The sequence below is a fragment of the Plectropomus leopardus genome, chromosome 16, assembly GCF_008729295.1.
Source record: "Plectropomus leopardus isolate mb chromosome 16, YSFRI_Pleo_2.0, whole genome shotgun sequence".
NCBI classification, from domain to species: domain Eukaryota; kingdom Metazoa; phylum Chordata; class Actinopteri; order Perciformes; family Serranidae; genus Plectropomus; species Plectropomus leopardus.
Genome location: NC_056478.1, coordinates 28,813,529 through 28,830,493, shown reverse-complemented (window position 1 = coordinate 28,830,493; position 16,965 = coordinate 28,813,529). Strand labels below are relative to the sequence as shown.

At 37.7% G+C, this 16,965-nt stretch overlaps 1 protein-coding gene across 1 annotated transcript in view; it reads right to left on the bottom strand.

Moving 5' to 3' along the window:
• Window positions 1-16,957, bottom strand: part of mdn1 (midasin AAA ATPase 1) — a 75,096-nt gene extending 58,139 nt beyond the window's left edge. Inside the window, 18 exon segments of the mRNA XM_042502992.1 lie at window positions 1,555-1,699; window positions 1,847-1,950; window positions 2,038-2,249; window positions 2,558-2,618; window positions 2,776-2,924; window positions 4,398-4,510; window positions 4,897-4,992; window positions 5,124-5,205; window positions 7,409-7,581; window positions 8,534-8,648; window positions 9,634-9,737; window positions 9,938-10,069; window positions 11,744-11,953; window positions 12,032-12,224; window positions 12,476-12,583; window positions 14,545-14,769; window positions 15,577-15,803; window positions 16,725-16,957. Of these exon segments, the coding sequence (XP_042358926.1) occupies window positions 1,555-1,699; window positions 1,847-1,950; window positions 2,038-2,249; window positions 2,558-2,618; window positions 2,776-2,924; window positions 4,398-4,510; window positions 4,897-4,992; window positions 5,124-5,205; window positions 7,409-7,581; window positions 8,534-8,648; window positions 9,634-9,737; window positions 9,938-10,069; window positions 11,744-11,953; window positions 12,032-12,224; window positions 12,476-12,583; window positions 14,545-14,769; window positions 15,577-15,803; window positions 16,725-16,820 (2,545 nt within the window). The 5' untranslated portion in view covers window positions 16,821-16,957.
• Window positions 16,958-16,965: the final 8 nt, after the last annotated feature.

Genomic DNA, 16,965 nt, shown 5'->3' with positions numbered 1-16,965 from the left:
GAAAAATAAACCCACAGGGAAAATAAAGTATATATATTATTATCACATCACAACTTATGATTGATTCATCACTGATCAATATGTTAATCTTTTAATTTATTTAATGATGTGTTGATTTAAAGGCTATAAGGCTTAAAATTACTGTACTGAAGTATATGATTATCTGTAGAAAGCTGTAAAAAATCACAGCAAAAAGCTTCTTAAAAATCTTCACAAAATCTACCATTTAGAAGTATGAAACAGCACTGCTGCCTGATTAATGTGGTCTGACAGCCAGCACCCGTGTTCCTCCAAAGATAATCCATGAGTAAAAAACATCACTGTTACACCACTCTATGATTACAACTTGATAGCGTGTCTCAACTGGGCCAAGAGAGTAGCTAGAACCATTACCATCCATCATGTCAGTCCTATCTCCCAGTTGATTTTTTATTCATTTCATATCAATATTTAAAATTGTCTATCTTAGCATTTGGATCATATAACTCTTGAAAAATAAGGATGCAAAGTTAGTGGCTACACAAGTTATTTTCTGTGTGTCAGCCCTATATTTTATCAACAATGCCATACTTCTGCTGCTAATCACATTTTCAGGTTTTGTTTATTGGTTGTGAACATTGTTTACCGTACTGTACTACAGCCTGGCTAAGCTGCCAATCTGTGAAACTTAAAACAAAATTAGAAAATAGACTCCAAATCTGCGCTCAGATTGTGGCACACTTCTTTCAGTCATCCCCCAAAAAGAGCACGTTCAGACTTGTTAACAGCATTTCAACTAAATGCTTTCATGTTCTAAATGGAGAATACCACCCTCTGCTCTCCATCGGGTGATTCAGAGTCCCTCCATCTCAACGATGAAATTTGTTTATACATCATTCTATCCTGTTGCTAAACCAAAGTTAGTGTATCTCTTATGAAGATCTGAATCTGAGGATATTATGCAACATGTTCCACGGTCATGAATGCTTGGCGTGTTTCTGTGGGTTTGTGCCGTTTGTATAATTGTGTTACTAATTTGTGTGTTAACTTCTCTAGCAGAGCTGTCTGAGGACACAAAGTGGGTTTCAGCCTAAACAACACAGTTGCTTCCTATTGTATCATATCATACTGTTTTGTATTGTATCATATTCATTCATATCGTACTGTTTCGTATTGTATAGTATTGTATTGTTTACTACTGTATTGTATTGTATCGCATTGTATCGTATCATACCATACAGCTTTGTATGTATTTTTCGTTTCTTATTGTATCGTTTCAAATTAAAACTGCAACTACAAAAAGGTTTTCTACCAACACTAACAACAAAAAATACAGTGCTTGACTTTTTTTTTTTGCTGTTAGTGTTGGTAGAAAGAGATACAAAATATATCAAAATGTATTGTTCATTTCAATAATGAACAATACATTTTGATATATTTTGTATCTCTGGTTACAAATGTTGAAAGGTGAATCTAATGTCATGAGGGATTTCAGAAGGATAATGATTTGATACTGGATTCTAATTTGACAAAATGCAATCAACCACCAACACTACAGGTATTCGCACTCCTCACCAGTGTCTCCTCGGTCCAGCAGCACCAAAGATCCAGCGCTGCCCTCCAGCAGTCCACTCAGACACTCCAGGGTCTCGGCTGCTGCCAGATTGATCTCATCCAGCAGGATCCAGTGGCCTTTCTTCACTGCCTGAGCTAATGTTCCCTACAGAGGAACAGCGAGAGATCAGAGCTGCTCCACAAAGGCTGTACACTCATGTACATTTACTTTTTAGGCATGGTTATGTGGTATGCAATTTATGGTTTAGGCTACCAGTGCACCACTTATCAAGATATTTTTTAATCACTTTACCTCCACAAAGGCAAAGACCATGGCCGCCTCGCAGGCTCGAATCTGCTGCTGGGTCTGGTTCAGCTTGGCGGCCAACAACTCCCACCGCTCCTGCAGCAAAGCAGCTACACACACATGCACATAGGGTATTAGTCTTTCATTGTGCCACAGAAGCCAACATACTTACTGCTCTCATTGTTAAGTGACACTACCATCGGATTTGTCCTGCAGCTCCTTGGTGAGAGCAGACTTGCAGACGTGGTCCATGAGTTTGAGCAGATCCTGCCAGCGCTTCCCCCTGAAGCAGGTCTGCACGTGGCCCAGAAAGGTCAGGTTCTGCTTCCTTGAGTACGTCTGAGAGAACAGGTCCTCAAAGGCCTCCCGCAGAGGGAGCAAGATCTGCTTGTGGTCTACTGGCTTGTACCTACATTAGACAGGAAATAAAGTTTTACTCCAAAACTTAACATCTGTCAGCCACCAGCAGTGACACAGAACCACTAGTCTATAATTTTGAAATGCTGGAGTTGGGAGATGCATAAAATCAAGGTGACTGGTGATCGGACATACAATATAATATTTGCCCTTTTGACAGTCTGGTGCAACAGTTTTTAATCGATCAAAATGATGGCCGGTATTTAATATATCTAACACCTTAAATATGTCAATGACGTAAAATGATAAATACAAAGGAAAATAATTATGTTGTTTAATTACAATTTGTGCGTCACTCACCCTCCGAGCAGGTCTGCAGTGTCACTCTGCTGGTTCATGTTCACAACCCGCAACCTGTGCCCTGGATTGAATACACAGGTAGGAACATTTCAATCAGGAAAGTTGAGAAACCATGAGTCACAAACACTATACTGTATATCAGAAACTGAAGGATTAGGGACCCTTCATTAAGCATTTAGGGTTGCTGAGCGACAGCCGAGCTGGGCTCCTAAGCTCACCTGTGACTCCAGCCAGGTGCTGTACGGTGGAAGTCTTTCCAGTTCCTGTCTCTCCCACCAGGAGGACAGGCTCCTCTTTGGCTACACACACTGCCAGCTGTTCCAGCAGCACAGCAGAGGGACGTGTGGCAGCAAAGGTCTGATTGTCCCTGTTCATGGCAACAAAGAACACATTTGGTGGTAACACATTCGATTGTATGCTTTGTACATAGATGCTGGTGTCACAGTCTGATGCACTCAACCATAAAATAATTGTTGCTTCAACATGAAGCATGTGAATGTTCATGTTTTTGAGGGGTGAGTGGGAGGAGGAGGGGGCCTCTTATCTGCTGTGTAGGTCCAAGGACAGAGGGATGTCATATGCTGTGAAGTCCTCTGAAGCTAATCGTGTTTTGGGACATTGGGCTTGACTGAAAAAATTGAAAATGAATTTAAATTGTAATTGCTAGAGACCTTTGAGGCACGCTTTGTGACTGGCCTATAATGAAGTGTGACTTCACTCTTCTCTAAAGCACTTTGGTTTGCCTTGGGGTATACAATGTGCTTTTGCTATATAAATAAATTTGCCTTACCTAAAATATATTTGAAAAGTCCATCATAATTAATTCTATATGTCTCCAATGTCAACACATTTAATGAACTGAAAGCTTTTAAATATTGAGAGAAATACAGAGCCTATTATGCTATCAATCATTACTGTGTTTCCTATTAATACTTTAGATCAATTTGTGAAGATTTATATGGGAGTTGAAGGATGCCAAGTATTGCAATTATTGTATGATCTCTAAATCATAAGTTAAATATTTACTATTACATTATTTTGTATACATTCATTTCCAAAAGAAAAACAAAGATTGTTGACAGGACACTTGTGTCTTAAACAATATTTTTAAAAAATATCCATATACCTGACTGTGAAGAAGTTTAAAATTGATCTACCTGTTGTTCAGTTGTTCAGCAGATAGAAAAAGGTTTCTACATGAAATTGGTGACATTGGTGACAACAAGGCCCGTGAAGTCACAATTTCTAAAAGACATTGCTTTTTTTTTTTTTCAAAAGTATTTTCAACACTAGGAGCTCCATGAGTTGCATGTCATCTACTTCCTTTATATGGGAAACAAGGCAGACATCTCTATGGCTAACTTTTCCACTGGTAAGACAAATGTTTATTTCAAAAGTTACAGCTCCCTCACTCCCTAAATAATTTGATTAGATGAAGAAATAACCGAGAGAGTGAGCTAGAAAACTTAAAAATATCCTTAAGATACAACATCCCTGTGCTTTATTTTTACATTTAATATGGTAAACTGCACACAGTTATCCCAGTTTTTGTCTGCTTCTATATCAAGTCAAATATGATTTCAGTCTAAACTCTAGCACCCACTCATATTGACTTTGGGCGGGAATCGATGTGAATATTTGGACATGTCCTGATGGCCAGGCCATTAGATGAGTTTGTTTACCATAATGTAGTTTATAATCAATTCTATGTTGATTCAATTAACCAGCAGGCGATCTATTTGGCTGTAACAGTAGGTGAGTGTTGGCACAGCATCTAGCTGCTGCATATAGAGTATAAACAATGTTCAAAGGGAACAGGCGGGCAGGATGTCCCACTTACACACTCAGCTGCACTGTTTCGGTCTGTTTCCGGCACAGTGTCACTCTGCCCACCGTGGTCTCCAGCTCGGTCAGCGAGATGCCAGGCTGGTACATCTGGCAGAAGTGCTGGGCCTGGACACAAAGGAAACAGATCATAACGTGAACGTAGATTATTGTAAAAAATGAGAGACTTTTTTTCACACTAATTTCAGAGATTCGAAAATGACAAAGTGCTGACATTTTCTTCAAGTATGGGATCACATTAATGTCCAAAATACAAATGTGTTATTTTTAAATGCTATATATTGCATTAACCTCTCCACCAATGTTTTTGTAATTTTCTTTTTTTTTCATTAATGAATTAATTAATTGTTTTATTAGTGAGTGCAAAAACAATCACAAAATCGGAGTACCGATATGCAGCACATACATGGGGCTAGATGGAGACAGAAATTTGGACATGACAGGAACAAACAGGAATAACAAACTTTTTTTGCCAAAATAGACTTGTTAAATACCTTCTCTTTAGAGATGTTGAGCTTGCTCCCAATGATTTCAGCCATTCGAAGTCGACTTTCAGGACGAGACAGCATGACTGTGAAGCAGTCAAGAGCCTGAAGAGAAGATCCGCAAAAAGGCATCAGTCACTAAACTAAATACATCTAAACTCTATTGTCTGGTAGCTGTGTGGGAAAGACATTTATCTCTTACTTCACTTACTTTGGAAAAAATCAAACCCACTAACCTCTTGGAAGACACGTTGCGCTGTGGATGAGGAGGTGCTGTCGAAGTTCACACTGATCCGCTCACACCATTTCAGCAGGTCCCTGTGAAACAATGAAAGACATATCAAGAAGACAACATGAAGAGAAAATCATTGCACTGCAAGATTGTTTTTTTAATGAAATAATATGTATGACATACAAGTACAACAAAAAAATACACAAAACATCAGCAACGTACACTACACTTTCATTACTTTGGAATATTACCATATTAGTGTAAGCTAACTTTTTTTCACTGCTTTACCTTGACATCAGATGGCCCTTTGTGCCTTCAGACTCCTTTGACAAATTAAGTAATTTTACATCACAGAACACAGGAGTTGCTGGCCGACCACTAATTCAATCCATTAGTTAGTTAGTGTATGTGTGACGTTTAACGTGTAAAAGTGTTTTTTTTTCTTTCAGATTCACCAAAGTCACACAACAACACAAACACACTAACAAACCGAGGCAGCAGTAGACCAGCAGCTCTAATTTACTTTTTTTTGTCAAAGGAGTCTGACAGCGTTAAAGAAATGACGACTTTAGTTCCCCATTGACAGGACTGTCTGATGGCAAAATAAAATGGTTAAAATATCCTCAGGATAGCATACACTTAAAATGATATAGATTTTTTGTAGGTGGCTGAAATATGTTTTGCTGCTGCCTCAATCCACAACAAGACATTGCTTTACTTGTGTTTCAGTATTCAGGTCTGCTTCTTCAATTTGTGGGTGTGCTGACCACCATCTACTATCTAGGTAATACACTGACTATAGACAAATACCTTATACAACCCCACTTTAAAAATCCAAATCATCTCTTAATGGTGCCAGTTAAAACAATAAGTGAACATAAACAAGCACAAATGAGGGCCTCCTTCAACAACATGAACCCTAGTAACCTCGACCAACACATGAGCATTACAGTCCCGGCTATACAGCTAATAACATTGATCCATGAAAAGCATATGTACTATTGAAGTGCAGCACATGGAACGACACACATTGATTGCATGGCTGAAACTTGACCTGAACATACATCACACTGAGAGCGTACGGAGACTGTAAGAAGCAGCAGGGCATGTGAGTGACGTCTCTGAGTGGTGAGGTGTTTATTAACCTGTTCCCTAATGAGAACGCCTTGGTTTGACCTGAAGAATCTGTGATTGCAGCCCATTGTACAGAGAGCAGTCCGATCAATAATCAATCGAGCACAGCAGCAGCTTGTGGAAAGCTAATTAAAGGCTGCAGCTGCTGACTGGCTGGTTGCTGGTTTTGATTGGGGGGAATCTGACAGATTTAAAGAGGGTTAGAGCTTTCTTTATTTGCCCCCACTGATGATGGGTGTCGTGATAAAGGGCATCTGTTTTGGAGCTGTAGTGCAGAGAGGCCAGATAAACACTGTGTGTGTGCACAGCGCATGGTCCTTTACGTTCTCTGCTTCTATCTGTAGAAAGAGCTAAAGAAAAATGATGACATATCATGGTTATTTTTCCACGAGTTAGGTCTAAGATATCAAACAATTGACAGAAAAATGAAATTATTAATTCAGGGCATGGACTTGATGATGGCATTTACAGAAAAAGGTCAAATTTGGTGAAATGAGTTGCATTATGGGAATTGAAGGATCCTGCATTTGGAAGGTTTCGTACTGAGGACTAAAAGTCAGGATTTCTTCTCTTTCCGACTCTACTGCACAGATTTTTAACATACCATTTTAACATTTGAAACCTGAGCAAGCTGGCTTGATTTCTTTAAAAAAAATGTGGAGAGAAGACAATGAACTTCACAAGAAATGGACCAAAAATTTACAAGAAACTAATAAAAACTTACAAGAAAACTACCTGAACATAAGCCACAAGAGAAAAGAAAGACAAATGCATGTGTTTGGAAAGTCCTAAGCATACGGCTGGATAAATGACACTTGGATTACACTGTACGAGTTATATGAAAAATTGTAAACGGATGTTTATTTATAGTTTTGCTGTTGTTAAAAGTGGCCCACATTTACCCCAATTGATCAAGAATTGTTTCCATATTTGGTTTCTTCATTTAACGTGGAGGCATGTGAGAACTACAGTTTTCTTCCCAAATTCAATGATACACAGGGAGAGTAATTCATAAAAACAAGGCTATTTTTGTGGGTGAAGAACTCATATAACCCCTTTGTCACAAAGGCATCAGAATTAAAAATCACATTATTTAACGGAAATAGACAACAAAAAGTACAGGAAGAGAAGAGAGAGTTTTGAGGTGGGCCTCACCTCAGTGACAGGGCTCTCCCCTCCAGCGGTGTGCTTTTGTCCTCTGACTTGTGTTGCTGGCTGTCATCAAGGGTTTGGTCCAGGTCAGAGTGTCTCTCCCCAGTCAGCTGGCAGTAGATGTCCAGGAGACGGTCTGACACCACCGTCAGCCTGGGATACCTGTTAACAAGCACCTACACACAGAGACAGAGGATAAGCTTGTGATGCATGTGCGAAATACTGCAAGACTGGTTGTAGCAATATTTTACAGAGAACAGGAAAGAGTAGGAAAAAATGTTTATGACAAGTAAAAACATATTTACAATGACCTACTGATCAGAAATATTATGTCCAGTTTTTCACTCCTCTAACTGATTGGACATGTGTGGAACTTTGAAAGGATTTAAACCACCTTTTTTGATAGATTTTAACTTGACGCTTGCCTCTATTACTCTTACAAAGAAAAGGAGAAAAAAAAAGCAACAGATTTTTAGACCATTACAAAAACTTATCTGGCAAAACCCCTGATGTGATAAGAAAATGAATTATTTTTGTTTTCTTGCTTTTCACTTTAAGATTTTGAACTGATTTATGTATTGATATTATGATTATTTATTATCATTTATTATGATCTGTGTAGAAAGTAAATTTTCTGTGCACTCATGTATGTTTGCGTTCTTGTTTAACTGAATATTTTGTACACATTTTTGTTAAATAAAGCTGTGAACAAAAAAAATAACTGAATATAATAATTATAATTATTATTACTATAATATTAATAAGTATTATCATAATTATTATTATTATAATAATAATATTATGATAATTAATAATAATAATAATAATAATAACAATAATATCATTGTTATTACTCTCATATATTGTTTTTTTTTTAACTTTTTTTAATCTGTACTGTACCTTTTACCTGTTTTGCATATGTTCAGTTTGTCAATAAAAAATAAAACAAAACAAAACAAAACAAAATAAGGTAAAATAAAATAAAAAATAAAATAAACACATGACATTACTAATTTTCTGCAAAAAATAAAAAGTTAATTAATTAAAAAATAAAAAAATCACAGGCTAAGCTGTTCTCCCCTTACAGGTTCAACAAAATCAACAGAAGGCTGAGCCAACAACACTCACCTTCTTCAGCTCCTCTCGGGTCATGTTTCCCATCTGCAGCTTGGTCCAGAACTTGTCCAGCAGCGCTGCATGAGAGTTCTGTGGTTTGTGCCAGCTGCCACCACTATAGTACATCCTGCAATACACACACAGTACACTTTTGCCAAAAGTGTCTTTTCACTTTGTCTCGTATCGTGATTTTCCAAATGACAGATTAAAAAAATGAATACAGAGAAAGTGACTCAGTGTGCAAAGGTCTTAAGGTTGTTGGTTTTTTTTAAAAATTATTTTAGGTACTATTGACTCATACTGTGTCCAAGTAGGATTATAATATTATTCCAAACCATCTTATACTTAAGTCATTATACACTATATGTGCTATATGTTTGTGTTGTCACTACAGTAGGCAGGTTTCCATTAACCCTCAAATTGTGCAAATCAAAATTGCAAATATAAAATATGACTGATGGAATGACGTGAATTTCGCAAAAACTCAAATTTATCGCACAGAAAGTTTTTACCCTTGCATGCGATGGTATTTTAGGCGATACGAAAAAGCAAAACTGGAGTGGAAACACTTTTTTGGCTTTTCTAGGTCACATGACGCTATGGTTATGTGCTTGTCAATAGGAACTGCGTGTGTCCTGTGGTTCAGCCCTGTCAAGTTACCATGTTCATAATATCTGTGCATGTCACACACCTGCTCCATTCACATGCATCAGCACATGTAAACACTAGATTGTATTAGAGGACATTCCATGTAAACAGTTGCCCCGAAATCGTCAATCAGATTTCAATCTGAGAAAAAGTGTGCATGTAAACGCAGCTTGCAATGGCAGGCTTTTAACTTGCCTTTAAATGTGGCCATTTGGACGGGTACGTTCAGTGAAACTTTTTCTTTTAAACAGGCTCAGACAGGTCATGTACAATCTAAATGGTTTGAAGATTACTATGAGCTAAACAATGCAAGAAGATCAGAGAGGTCAACTGTAAGCTATTCCAAGGTACATACAGTAAATGAGATGTACACATAGCCTGGACGTCAAGACCATGACTTTTTTCACTTAAGATCGTGACATGTTTGGACATGTTTGGACATTGAGAAAGTAATGACATTTTACCTTCTCGTTGCAAAGAACTGAAATCCAGGAGCAACATCGATGCAATCCTCCCGTCCTGGAATCATCAGCTTTTTATTCTCCATCAGAGGCAGCAGCACAGATATCTACAAAAGACCATTTCAGTCCAGTTGTGAGTCATTGCAGTGATTCATGAACAACAAACACATCTAACATTAAGTTGTTGATTAAGAATCTACTCAGAGAGTGTATTGATACAAACCCAGGTTGAGGTATTCTGTGTATGTGTTGGAACTGGAAATACTAAGTAAATAGTCTTTACTGTTGCTGACAAATTTTAACTCACCACATCCAGAGGAGCGTGGTCGATGTCTTCCAGGAGGATCCACTGGCCTTTAGACACAGCCTGTGTCAGTGTTCCTGGCTGCCACACAAACTTCCCTGGTATATCAGTACAACGGTACATTCCAAGAAGCATCTGTCAAACAAACAAAACAATGTCAAAATTGTCAGCCTTCAATCTCACCTCTATAGAATGTTAACCCTTAGGGCCCGGTTTAATATTGCACACACTCATATAGCTCAGTGCACAAAATGCACTTTTCAAAATCAAGCTTTAAAAATATTCTACATTACTATTATTTTATACTTTTATTAAGTTAATCAGAAATGTCAAAATTTCATTAGTTGTCTGAATTCTAAGCCTCAAGTTTTTGTCATGATGCCTCTATGTGTTTAGATGAAGAAAAAAAAAATCAATAGACTACATGCATAGTAGAATTTTTACTTATCACAGTCTGGGATATGTCAATGATGTGCAGCTACGTGGATTTTTATACAGTATTATTTTTGTGCAGTGTCAAATACTCACACTCATACCACTCTGCACACCCAATGCTTTTTACAGAATCAGGCTATAGAAAACTATTATAAACTTATATTATTTTATACTTTCATTGAGTTTATTTTTTACATCAGTCCTAATCATAACTATCAAATATTCATTAATTTGCAGAATTTTAACCCTTCAAATGCTAGGTTTTTGTAATGATGCCACTATGTTTTTAGACTAACAGAAATAATCACACACACAGACACAAAAAATGAATTATTTTCAATATACTACATGCAAAGCATAATTTTTTTCTCATCATCACAGCCTGGGATATGTCAACGATTTGCAGCAACACTGATTGCGACAGTGCACCTAGTGGAAATAGCATGCTTTGTCTCCATATGCCAAATATGGTAAAAATGACATCATCAGGTGGAAAATAGTAAAAATGACAAATTCCAAGTCAAAACCCAGAATGACACTTAGAAAGAATGAAAAAAGCGCATAAAATGCGCCAAACAGTCTAGAAGAGTTAAAAAGGTAGTCATGAACACTAACAGCACTGTAACTGTTAAAAGTGAAGTTCTAATATTTTGCTGATAATAATTCACATTTTTCAAAATAGATACTTATGCAATGATAACAATAAGCACTTCCTTGATCAAGGTTCGTACTGCTATGCTCTTTAAACATCACTTTTTCAGTCTGTGATGCAGGTTTTCTATTCAAAATCTTAACCCTACATATAACAATTAATAATGCTTTTTTTAACGTTTTAATTTCAATTTCTCCAACTATAAAAAATCTGTAACCTATACACCAAATTAAAAATAACTGTTTTAATGATGTGTCAACTAAAACACATGTCATACATCTATAACCTGGCGCCTTCTCCTCTAAATTTTGCCAAACCAGAATAGTAGTGGCTAATCTTAAGCCTCTCAAAGTAGCTAAGCTATGGAGTCCAAATCCACAAAAGGAGAAGCCTCTGAAGAAAACAGCTAATTTAATAGTGAATTGATAGATTTGTTTGCTTTCACTACCAATACTGCACAGCTGAAGTACCAAATAACTATAAAAAGCCCACTGCACAGAAGCCACCTCAAACATAATAATGAATGCTTATTTAGGCCTATTGGTAATGCTGATAGACTAATTCAGATTTACTAGGCTGTGTCTGTCTTTCTTTTCAGGCCAAAATATGCATTGCTCCAGACATGTTTTTTGGTAAAGCTTGCTTCTCTGATAGTGAAGTTTAAAATAGCCTGAATTTGAGGTGTAAAATAAAATTGGAGGATTGATTCAATGCACTCTTACCTTGCTGTCAGTCTGATCCCCCAGCTGAACCTTGAGGATCTCTGTAGCTTTCATATGTCCTGTGACAGCAGCCATAAACTCAACCAGGGCGGTTTTACCGCATCCAATAGGACCCTCAAGCAGCACGGGCTTCTGGGATGCTACAGCCAGCGCCAGTCTTCTCAGATTACGACAGGTTGAGTCCACCAGCACCAGATCTTTCTGGTTCCTCTGTAAAATAACATCAACATCAGGACCAAAATGATAGATGTCAGACTACTTTTTTGAGACAAACCAAAAGGTTCATACCTGCTCAGCCTTTCTAGGAACTATCCTGGGCAGGACAACACCACAGACTGCCACCACATTCTGGGAAAGGTCCTCTGACACCACTTGGCCGCGGGTAAACTTATTCGCTTTCTCTTGGCGCCACATCACAGAGCCCTGATTGGCTAACACCAGGGCTTTTTCTACCTCCAGCTGCTGAGTTTCTTCCAAAGCTCTAAAGAAGGAATAATGAAAATAGTATGACACTGACATGACCCTTCTCTGGTTTTATTCAATTACAATTTTGAGTGCAGCACTTTTACTTGTTATGGAGTATTTTACAATGTTTTGTTTTGGGGGTTTTTTTTTTTCACTTTTACACAAGCAAGAAATAGGAATACTTCTTAACCACTGATTGAAACAAAAAAAGTGACATAATACTCTCATATAAAGTTACATAATGCAAGGAAAAACAAAGATACATACTTAATTTTCATATGCAGGATTTCATCACCAGACAGCACTTTTCTCAGAAAGATGGTTTTCTGATTATCAGTCATGTGAGACACCAATGCTAAACACTGGGCAGTGTACCTGATAGAGACGATGAGAAAATACAACACATTTAGTTCTGTAGGCAAACAAGCAGAAAAATGTTGTATAAAAGCTATATTAATGCTGCAGTATTAACATCGATATAACAGCTAAATGTAAAAACACCAAGACATATATGGGAGGTATATGGGAATATATGGGATACTGTAAAAAAAATTAACACATTATGATGTTATCCAATGTTTTTGAAGGGATGTTTTTCAGTGCATATTGGTTTCCTGCTCATTGCCATCTTGGCAATTAATAGAGCGAAAAAGACGGTTGTTCTATTGTCCACCATTTCTGTTACTGTGTATAGTAATGGCAAAAAACTTGAAGTTATTACTTTTTGCTAACTAAGATTAGCTACCAATAGCCACTAGGAAAAAACAAAAGTACTATCCTCCTCCTCTGTTCCGTTTCCTTACTTCATAGTTAATAAGTTATAATAATAAGTTGAAGCAAATAAAAACTTGCCCTTTTCCACATTAAAAACTCTGGATACCATAAGTGTAGTTGTTAAAAACTGGTTAGATTTATAAACCCACAACTTGGCAGTTAGCTTTGTGCGTGTTTTACAAATGCTTACAGCTGGTTAGCTTGTTAGCTAACTAGACTTACTTGGGTGGCCACCCAGCAACCAACTGTACTTTAAACAGCTATCTACCATGTGCACTGTAAAACAAAAATATGCTTTTGTTGACAGCTAAATAAGTCCAACGTAGCATGACAATTAGCTAGTAAACACTTTATAACATTAATACCAGCTAACTTGCTAAATCAGCCTGCTACACATTAAGCTAGCTACCCGTTAAGTTAGCTCAACTTTCTTTTGCTGCATTCAAGCAACGTCAGAAAAACAGGAACAAAGACAAACCTGCATTTCACCTGGGTTAATTATTCCGTTTTGGCCACCAGAAACAAATTGTACTTCAAACACCTACCTACTATGTATACGGCAAAATAAAAATATAGAAAATAAAAATGATTTTGTTGGCTGCTAAATAAGTCAAAAGTAGCATGACTATTAGCTAGTAAAATGGTTTTAACATTAATACCAGCTGACTTGTTAATTAGCCTGCTAAACTTTAAGCTAGCGCCCCTTCACGTTAGCTTAACTTTTGCTGCAGTTGAGCAACGTCGGAAAAACAGGAACAAAGACAAACCTCCATTTCACCTGGGTTAATTATTCCAGGGCAGTTTAGCCATAACACCATATAAATGGTCTTTCTTTTCTCACATTATATGTAGCTGTTTGTCAACAAATAAAACCAAATACAAAAAAGCGTGTAACATTAGCTTAAGTTCAGTTTTTAACTTGAGTAAATTGGGGTCAGGGTTAAGGAATTTTTAGCTGAGTCAGTGATGGGAGCTTTGCAGCCATTTAGCCTCAATATTCATTTAATGAATTATTTTGTATTAAATATTTTTAAAATTAATTTAATGACAAAATAAAAATAATAATGTGACATGTCAAAATGCCTTCTGTGAAAAATTGTGGACCTTATTTGAGGAAAATAGTTCACCACAGTTAACACACTGTCAAAGCTGCATTATCATTACATATTATGGATTTGAAAAATGTACATCTTTACCAAAAAATGAGGACATCATTTTGATACTGATTAAACTACACTTAGTGTTCAAAAATGCCTAGATGGCCTTTCTCAAGCAAGTTTTAAGTTTCTGAAGCTGACTTTCAAAACAAATCAAGAAAAATATAATGGTTAACTAGAAGGCAGGAAAATTACATTTGTAAAGATTAGTATGCTTTTGAAATGCAACCAGTAGTAATGTCAATTCAGAAATAAAGCCAACTGCTTTGCTTTAAACTTTACAGAACTGCTCTACACCCACAAATACATCAAGAATACTGTTTTTGTATTTCCACCGAAGAAACTGTGGCTAAGGATTTGTTATTCCTTGTGGCCCATAGGTCTGAAAAGGAAGCAGGCACATACCCTCGAACCATGACATCGCTGGTGAGCAGCTGTGACACGCAGGGACTCCAGTCCCAGAGCATTCGAAACTTGGCACAATCGCTCTGGAGGAAACGCAGAGTGGCGCCCATGAGGTCACGCAGCTTCATCCTCCTGGGGCCATAGTGAACAGCCGAGGACTCTTCACTGGTGAAGAAGAGCCTCTGAAACACTGGAGGGGCATTGTTGAAGTACCTTGCAGCAAACCTTGTCAGAGAGAAATGATGAATTAGTCTATTTTGAGCATTTTTTCCTTTTTCTTTTGCTTTTCTATTACTCACAAGTCCCCCAACTTAGTGCAAATGCAGTGCTAAATCACTTGTGTGTCCCTTCAAAGGAAGAGTTTGGATTTCCGAAGTGGGACTGTATGGGGTATTCATCCATAGCCAATGTATTATATACAGTAGAAATCAGTTGGCCCCCCCCATACAGTGCAGAAGTTGATTTTACTTACAATAATCTTGGAAACTGACTGCCCTGGAAAATTAAAGTAATAGAACTATTTATCTTAATTCATGTTTACCTTATGTCTAATTGTGAAGTTTAGCTGTATTTACTTAATTTAGTGAAATTGTTGCAACTCAAAAATGACAATTGAAATGACCTTGTTCTTCTAAATGTTAGCACCGTAAGTAATGCAAGTTAGTCTAGATTTTTTCCACATGTTTAAGAAAATACAAATATGACTACTTAGTTTACAACCATACTTTGTAAGGGCTGCTGCGGCACCTACTAGAAGTGAAAAAAAAAAAGATGTGATTTGGCACGAACCCAGTAATTTTGACTCCTTTAATCTTGACGCTCTGTGCTAAAACCTAGCTCTAATACCTTTGTTACTTAATTTCTATTGTGCTAATAGGGTGCAAATTAATTGGTTTAATTTGTTAACTTGAAGGTAGCAAGATGAATGGCAGACAACTGAGTATATCCAATATCCATGTATTCTTATGCAGCATGCTCAAGTCAGCATCATCATCTTCAGAGGTCAGGGTGAAGAGAGTAGAGTCCACTTACGCCTGTGCATCAGGACTGATGCAGAGGAGCTTGCTGAGGGCCACACACAGCCGCTCGTGGAGATCATGGTTGATCCTGCCACCAGCTTTGACCCTCTCTGCGTTCCGCTCCAACAGGTCCAAAACCAGCGGCCGCAGGTGTCGAGCTATCAGCAAAGTATAATCCTTTTCCAAAAGCAGCTGAGCCACACACTCCAGAATACACTGTCTGTCCTGCTGGCTCCATATCTGAGAATTCAGACAGGAAAGGTCCAAAAGTGAAACATTGATGCAAATCAATATATCTAATATATCAGCGGTTATACTCAACTTACAGCCCAAGGGCCAAATCTGTCCCCCCCGACCCCCTCGATGGGATGCCGGGTGGCCCCCCAACCATTTTCTAGTTGACAATAAAACTAAAGTGATATACACTGGGAATACATTTTGTACTTTTAGTATACACGAGATACCAGAGTGCATAAAACAGCATCAAAATAGAGCTTGTTTATCAAAAAAGTGCCAGTGGAGGATCCCCCACACCCTCCGACAGAGGTCCTAGCAAAGTCCATAGTGTCCTAAAATGCTAGAAATATCCCCAAATCCTAGAAATGTCCTAAAATTTAAAGAAATGTCCTCAAAGCCTGAAAATACCCTAAAATGCTAGAAACATCCCTAAATCCTAGAAATGTCCTAAAATGCTAGAAACATCCTAAAATCCTATAAACGTTCTAAAATCCTAGAAAAGTCCTAAAATCTTATAAACCTCCTAAAATCCCAAATACCCCCAAATCCTTGAAACGTCCTAAAAGTCTTAAAAACACACCATATAATCTTAAAATATATCCTAAATTCCAATATATGCCCTAAAATCCTAGAAACATGTGTAAGGCAGCTGTGGCTGGCCCCTGGCCTCTTGTCATTTTGCAAAAGTGCCCCCAAAGCAAGTTAAGTATCCCTGATTTACATTCTTGGGGTTAACAAAGCTATAGATCAGATTTAATGACAGAAAATACTCTAAAATGTTGTCTCTTGCACTGTGCTTACAGACATGTGCAGGCAGGGTGACTGCATGCTGCACACAGAACACGTTTAGAGCCTCAGTGTGAAAATAAGACAATCCAAACACAATGTGATACTCTATACAACCCAGAAATGACCGTGTCTTACCTGTTTTGACAGATACTGATTCAATTCGTTGTGACTTTTGTCAACATGTCTGGATATGGTACCCAGTGATGACAGGCTCAGTTCTAAATTCTCCATCGTTTCATTTGTCGCCTCTGGAGGAGCGATCTACGGCGAAAACAAACTCGCGCGATCTATAAACAAATATCCTGATTTGCTGTTATTAAGCCAAACTGTGAGGTTCATCACGCGCTTGTCTGTCTCGAGGTTGTATCACAACACA